The sequence below is a fragment of the Arachis duranensis genome, chromosome 4, assembly GCF_000817695.3.
Source record: "Arachis duranensis cultivar V14167 chromosome 4, aradu.V14167.gnm2.J7QH, whole genome shotgun sequence".
Lineage (NCBI taxonomy): Eukaryota > Viridiplantae > Streptophyta > Magnoliopsida > Fabales > Fabaceae > Arachis > Arachis duranensis.
In genome coordinates, this window is record NC_029775.3 from 7,505,567 (window position 1) to 7,514,116 (window position 8,550).

The window sequence follows — 8,550 nt, forward strand, 5'->3', positions numbered from 1 at the left end:
CAAAATAAATGCAAAAATTCAATAGATAATGAACAATAGCATTTACGTATAAGAAAAAGACGATATACTTAACTAATATATAAAATAACATATAAATTTTTAAAAAATAATACCAAAATATTTTTATTTTAATACTAAAGTTTCCAATTAAATGATACGATATTATTTCATTTACTTTTCATTATATTATTTTTTCCTTGTTAAGTATTTTGTGATGATAAATTAACGTGGAATAAAATTACTCTCTCTTCATGACGATAAGATTGTGCATCCAGATTTGCTCCTAATGCAAAAAGGCAATAAAAACACGAGATTAGTGTGAGGAAGCTGTCAAAACAAAAATGGGAAATAAATAAATGGTAATTTTTCTTACCCTTTTTCTTAGTTAGGAATACCCGGAAGAATTATATATTATGCAATAGCATTCTTATTTTGGTGTCTATATGATGCACATTCATTGATCTGCTCCATTATAAAAAAGAACACAATAAAAAAAGTATAAAGTAAAAAGAAAAAGAATAAATGGCCGAGACTCCCAAACGAGCAAAATTGGAAGAAACGTCATTGAGAATCCCATCTCATATGAAAACCAAAATCTGACAAAACCCATGTTTACTTTTCTCAAATTTGGGTAATTGAATTAAATTTTTTCAATAAAAATTGAATGCCTTGACAAAAGAATTGAATTAATATAAATATAGATTTGATTAAAATAAAAAAAAGTCCATATTTTTGATATCCTATAATCCTCCATAAAATTATGCTGAAAACTTTCCTGTCTAGAAGAGTTGCGTTTGACTTTGTGCCTCTCTTTATAACGCCCACACATAAACACAAAAAGCCAAAAAAGAGCCAAAGATAAAACCTTGAAATCATCTCACCCACTCTCTCTATCTCTCATTCATTCATTCATTCATTTCTAAGCCCACATCTATTGCATGCTCTTTGCTTCATCCCCTTCTTATTCTTCTCCTTCAAACCACCACCACAACAACATCAATCACCAAAACTATGGCTGTTGATGCCACTTACATGAATAATCTCTTGCCTTCTCAGTTACTTGTTAACAGGTATATTCATTTTTTTTATTATTGATTTTTTTTCACTTATTTTAGACTGTGTTACAAATTGTGCTGATATTTAGTATGGTATTTTTTCTTTTTTATATTTTTACAGGGAAATAATCAGACCTAGTATTCAACAACAGCAGCAGAACCAGGTCTTGAATAATAATTCAGCTATGTACAATAATGCTCCTCAGATGAATTCAGCTTTGGTTCCAAGCAACAATCAACAACAATCTGTGATGCAATTCTTCTACCAATCCAACAACAATGTCTGCGATCCAAATAACAAAACAGATAGTGGCCTCACTTTCCATCAAAACAATAACAACATGGTTTCTCTCCAAAGGAAGCGTTCCAGAGACTTATTCATATCCGAATTATTCACAGAACAACACCACAAGAAACAACAACAACAACAACCACCACCCTTCATCAACCAAGATGTTCTCTTCCAATTTCAGAACCAAACTCAATCCGAAATCGACCGTGTACTCGCCCATCATGTATGTAATTAAATTCTCTTTTTTGAAACTTCCCATGAACACCCTTTTGGAAAAGGAAACTGTTGACGTCTCTAACTCTTTAGGGGGTCATAAATTTTCAAACTTTTCTTCAAAAAAATCACGGGTTTAATTTTCTCTCTTCTGGGTCGTCATTAATTAATGTTTTTTTTTTTTTTTTGGTTGTGCAGACAGAGAAGGTGAGAATGGAGATGGAAGAACAGAAGATTCGGCAATCTCGGCTTATCCTAAGCCTGTTACAAGAAACAATGGCGAAGAAGCTGAAAGAAAAAGACGAAGAGATTCAGAGAATGGAGAAACTGAACATGGCGCTTCAAGAGAGAGTTAAGAGCCTCTGCGTAGAGAACCAAGTATGGAAGGAACTCGCTCACACAAACGAGACAACAGCCAATTATCTCCGAACAAACCTCGAACAGATCCTCGCACATGTGGGCACCGGCGCCGGCGCCGACGACCACCGTCACGGCGGCGCCGACGACGACGCAGAGTCATGCTGTGGGAGCAATGATGATATTCTTAACAAGAACGAAAAAAAGTGTGGTTCGGCGGAGGAGGAGACGGCGGCGACGGCGGCGGTTGGCGGCGGCGGAGGAGGAGGAGAAGGGGTTAGTAGGATGTGTAAGAGTTGTGGGGTTCGAGAATCAATAGTGCTGTTACTGCCATGTAGGCATTTGTGTCTTTGCACAATGTGTGGGTCCAGTGTTCGGAATTGCCCTGTTTGTGACTCTGGCATGGATGCTAGTGTTCATGTTAATCTCTCTTAGATTTTCTTAATCTTGTTTTTATTACATTCAAATTAGGATTAGATAGTTTAAAACTAGACATCAATAGTTTTTTTTTTTTTTGTGGGGTTAATAGACAGTTTTAGAGAAGTAAATCAAGGAAAAATGAAAATATATAAAAAAAATAAATCTAAAATTCTTTTGTTTGTATATATATCTCCTCCCTCTCTCTTTTTTTTTTAATATAATGTGGGGTGTTGATGCCATGCCTGTGGAAAAAACACTTGCTAAGGTGAGAAAAGGTAAGTTATAGTATTTTTCACAAAATATTATCTATGCTGAAATGAAATTAAATAGTAAATATTTAATATTCAGTTATAATTATGTGTATTCAACTTCAGTTCTGCAAACATACTAGATGAATATTATTAGCGGTGAAGCTCTAGGTGATAGGGTAAATTTTGTTTTGTTGTGGTAATTTTTTTTTTTTGTAATTTAAAAGTTTAAGTAAATCCAATATTAACGTGTGTCTGTTAATTCTAAATTGTTTACTATAGTATTTATTGAATTTAATTATTCTGTGTTTTGATAACATATTTTAATAGTATAATAATAATTATTTTTAATTTTCATATTCAACATATTTTTAATGTAAAGAATGAATAAAATATTTTTGTGGAATATGTCTTTAGAATATATGTTAGTAAGAATTTTTTTTTTTTTGGTGTTGGAATCACTATGATAATATTTGATAACTCTTAAGCAACATTTTAGGAGAAAAAATAGTGCTATTAATTGTTTTGTCTTTTGCAAAATTTTATGGAATTTTATAAAATTGATGTATTGAATTTAACAAAATTCTGAATTATAATTGTAATATATGTATATAGGAATGTGTGTTAAGATGAAGAAAAACAGGAGGAAAACAACTCTTTAACAGTGAATGGTGGTTGGAAAATTAAAAATAAGAAGAAAATTTCTAAGTATTGAAATAAGAAACAAAGTGATTTAGTTGTTAACGATTGGCGGTGTTGGGAATCAAGATGCATGAATGAATGAAAAGAGTAAAGACATTGAACTTATTATTCAATGGCTGCTATATGCTGGATTTTTTATGTGAATATGGCCATCCATAATAATAAGTAGGAGTGGTCACCATGGGTTAGATACTTAGATATTAGGGATTTAATATTCAAAAAATATATATTTTTATTTTGATAATATTTTATTTTTATTATTAAAAATTTAGTAAATATATTTAAAAAAAGATATTTTTATTTTTTATTAATTTAATAATATCCAAATAAACACTTAATTTGTGATGAGTTTATTAGACAATTACTTATCACTTTGTGAGTTGCAAAAACATAATATTTAAATAATAAAATGGAGTATGAATAAAAACGTATATGAAAACGCCTCTGATGACTACTTTCCTTTGAAATTTTGGAGTGACTCAAAAAAGTCTTAAAAGTTGAGACATACCTAAAATCCTGATTTATAAAGTGATGATATAATAAAGCCAACACAGTGAAAAAGATAAGTTCCTGTTGGTTGTGGAGGCTAGCGAGTATGCCATCATACCATAAGCAATTTCCCATAGGGATAAATTAAATTTTAAATTAAATTAAATTAAATTAAATATGATTTCACTTTTTTTATTTGGCCATGTCAAATCGGCATCATTGTTTCTTGTACCACAGACCCTGCACCATTCTAGGAATGCGATGCTTCCTGCCCTCTTGCTTAACCTTACTTTTTTGTTTGCTTTTATCTCTCATTTTTTTTTTGTTTTTATTCTTATTACCGACTACACCTTTTAATTACCACTTCCTTTTTCCTTTCTATAATTCTCTTGTCTTGTCCCCACCCCAGAAGTTGTGCATTGCTTGCACCACCATGCCAATAATAACAATCTTTTATTTTATTCTCCCATTACATGTTTTTTCAATGCATAATTGGCCCATATTGAGGGTTAAATTAATTGATTTTTTAATTACGCGGTATAATAATTACATTTTTATATATACTCTATAGCATATTAATTAGCATTCCTTTAATTCTTTTATGAGAAATTTTGTACGCTAATAATGTTTAGTATTTTTTAATTAATATAAATATTAAATTATTTTTAATAAATAAATTTTATTAATTTATATGTATAAATTTTATATGAGAAAAAATTTTAAACGGTCTCTGATAATTATTTCGAAAGATAACGAAGTCTTTGACAAAAAAAATATCCAATTCGGCTCATGAGCTTTACTTTTATGGGACTGATTACTTTCTGTGTCAAAAAAAGTCAATATTATTTTTTTTGTACAGAAACTAATCAATCCTAAAAAAAGAAATCAATGATCGGATTGGGTATTTTTTGTCAAAAATCTCGTAGTCTTTTCTATATAATTTTCAATGGCCAAATTGAGTATTCATTCAATATTTATAACTATAAATACAAATTATTATTGACTAAATACCGATAAAAAATAATAATATTTATTAATCATATAATATTATTTTTTTATAGGTTAAATGAATATATGTTGAACATAATTAATATAATATCTATTGGTTAATTATTATTGATTATGCTAATTTATTTTAAGATGAATAATAATTAAGAATAAAGTAAAGATTATTATTTTATTATATTTGAATTTTTTAAAAAGTCGTCAAACATAACCAATAATAATTTGGCAAAATCTTTATTGCAGATTTATATACTACTTTTGTGTGTTGGGCATTGATGATCGAATCTATTACTAGCTTATATAGAAAGATATATTGGTGGATAGATCCAAAAAACATTTTACTATATCAGGATTGAAATAGAAAAATATTTTAATTCAAAAAATAGTTCTCTTTTTGCGCAACGTGTTTGACATCTTAATTAGTCATACATGCAATATTTTGTAAAAATCTTGAACTGTTAATAAGTTTCTTTATTTGTAACAAAAATTTATTACCTTGTAATTAATACCAAGTTATTGACTAAAATAAATAAGACGAATTTATTGACTAGAAAATGACTGCATATACATGATTAAAAAAATTCATTAATGAATTTTTTAAAAATTACTACTGCTTTATACAATCATATTAGTATTTATTAGGAAATAATTAAAAATACATGTTGAATTTTCTAAAATAATCATCTAGAATACACTATTATTATATTATTTATAAACTATATTGATTAATAATTTTTCTAAGTATATGTAATAATACGTAGAGGAAAAGATATATAATTAAATGCGAAAACATATTGGGTCAAACAATAATGAAGATAAGAATGAAAATTCATATATATATAAATAAACTAATTAATTTTATGGATATATTTAATTTTTCAAAATATTAAATTAATCTTACTAAATATAAATTAAATTATAAAATTATAGCAAATTAGATGCGTACACACAACTGAGACATACCAAATTAAATTTGTTTTGGCTTTTCATAAATTTCTTAACTAATACATATTATTTAACTAAAATGATTCTTGAAAATATTTTGTAAGTCAAAAAGAAGTTTATTATTTGCCATTATTTTTAAATATTATTATTAATTTAGCTTTTATATATCAATGGTATCATTTCAAACTATAAACAGCAATAAAATGCAAGCGCACTCCATTTTTGACAAGATATTTTTCCTTTTGTTTTTCATTTTATTTAATTTCCCTGAATAAGAATAAAATAGCCTTTGATACTGATACCATTCCCACTAGCTAGCTTATCTTTTATTTTGTCAAAACTTTTATTATTGCTGTTACTATTATTATTTAAAAATAATTTTATACATATATTTAATTACATAATATTTATATCAATAAAAAATTTATTTTTTATATTAACTATGTAAATAATTATTTTTAAAAATAAATAAAATAAAATAATTATATAAAATATTTTATATTATTAAAACATTAAAATTAAATTATTATTCTTGTATGTGGGTTGAGTGACCCACATAAATAATTATTTGATAATCCAAAGAGGCACATAGAGAGACATCTTTTTCAGTCTTTTCCTAACTTTATCTTTTATCTTTTCCCAATAACACAAAATCTTGTCTTGTGACTTGTCTGTCACAAAAAAGAAAAAGGAAAGTATAATTTTAGCTGTACTTCTCTTCTTATTTTGGGATGGAATGATTGAAATCTTCACATATCCTCTCCTCATTCTAACCCTTTTCTTCTTTTCTGTTCAATTCAATCACTTTTAATTTTATTTTTATTTCTTTTCCTTTTCATCCCAAGTCCACCACCATCTTTATGCTTTTAGAATGAAACCTATTCTTGTGCAATAAATAAAGGACTGTTATTATTCATGAATAATCCTCCAATAATTCATTGAGATAGATTCCTATTCAATCTTCTCAATAAGTGCTAAATCTTAAGGATTCAATATTTTATTTAGCAGCCACAAAACATTGTTTATAGGTGTTAATAAGGAGAAGGATATATAGAAGTTAGGTGGGATCCAAATCAGGCATGTGTCAATAAAAAGAGGGATTATTTTAATTTTATACAGATAAAATTTATTAGAGATATAATTATTTATAAATTTTTATTATTAATTTAAATATTTAAAAAAATAATTTTATAACAAGGTGAATATATAATTGGAGTCAAGACAAAGATAAAATTAATGATTAAATATTAACAACATCATGACATATAAAGGGCAGTTGGTAATTTGCGGTGGTTTATTTAGGAATTTGCGACAATTTTAAACCCATATATTACATATCGTTATGATATAATATAATATATATTAAAAAACTCGAATAATTAGAACAAACAATGCAAGAATTTTATGGAAAAAATTTCTCTCAACACGTAAAAAATAAATAAATAAAATGAAAAAGTTTCTCCTAAAGTGCAAAAAATTTAACAATTTACAACAAGTTCTAAACCCATATTTTTCACATACATTTCATTTCCGGTCCTTATTATTTCAAAACATTACACAAAATAGTTAATCCATTGATTCAGATTATTCCAATAATATGAATAATTTTGAGGCTCCACTAGTTGTAAAGATACCCTAATAGTTATATAGAGGCTTAAAATTGACAATACAATAATAATTGGCGTTATAGTGAAAACTGAAAAGACGTTTTTTCCCAATAAAGAGATGGTATATTTGTCAACTTTGTATGCATTGCTAGATAGGATGCTTCCAATTAGGTGTTAGGGAAAATTATTGCTCATGCCACTATTGTTTAGTAGTGTGTGTCCAATCCAATAATATAAATTAAATTAAATGTAGTATAGTAGGGTAAAGAGGCACATTTATCTATCTATCTATAGATAGTGTTGTTGGGCATTAACGTCAGCATGTGCCATGTAGTTGAACACCACTGACACATCAGAATCACATTTCACACACTCTCACTAACACTGACAACAATTTCATCACTCCCACTATTATTTGATACCCTACTATTATTTTTTTATTTATTATTACGTACTCCTCTTATTTTAAAACACCACACACACTCCAATTCTGCGACAAACTACGCTACAAAACAGCATCACATACATATCATAATTGATCAGAGAGAAGAATTGTATGTGTTAATCCAATAATTAATTAAATAATACTAGAAAATTAATAAAACAACGGAATCTGAATGCATGCCCGGATTCATAGAACAAGCTACATACAATGAATCTAAGAAGCCTTATCATGATTCAATCTTGAGAAAATGTTAAAGAAAAAATTCACTACTTTACATAAAATTATTAACCATGAAAGGTGCTTTTCTACAATTTTGCATGCATGATTTGCATTCTAGCGGTATCCATAAATTATTATAGGGTACTAATAATAATGTTTAGCATTATTATGATTTGATGTGTGCTTAGCATAATTTTGGGAGTTAGAGCGATTAGTTGAACATATACTACATGTGGCAAACTGGCAAGGCCTCGTAATAATAATAATAATAATAATAATAAGGTAGAGTCTATAACGATTATTATAGTTACGTTAGTTATATAATTTTAAAAAAATATTAAATGAATAAATTATTTTTATAATTAAATTTAATAAATTTTTCTTCTTCTTCTTATACAATTTGTTTTTTTCTTTCTCTATCTTTCTTCAACTAAAATTTTTTATGATTGTTCCTTAATCTATTAAACTAACTAAATTTAATTTGATTATCAAAATAATTTGATCATATATTATTATTCTTTCATTAACATTTTAAAATATTATTTAAATTAAA

The 8,550-nt window shown here is 27.3% G+C and overlaps 1 protein-coding gene across 1 annotated transcript; it reads left to right on the top strand.

Moving 5' to 3' along the window:
* Positions 1-842: 842 nt before the first annotated feature.
* On the top strand, positions 843-2,576 carry LOC107483083 (E3 ubiquitin-protein ligase BOI). Its single transcript, XM_016103696.3, has 3 exons — positions 843-1,070; positions 1,177-1,570; positions 1,759-2,576. The coding sequence occupies exons 1-3, from the start codon at positions 1,012-1,014 to the stop codon at positions 2,350-2,352; spliced, it is 1,047 nt and encodes a 348-aa protein (XP_015959182.1). The 5' UTR covers positions 843-1,011; the 3' UTR covers positions 2,353-2,576.
* The last annotated feature ends 5,974 nt before the right edge of the window (positions 2,577-8,550 follow it).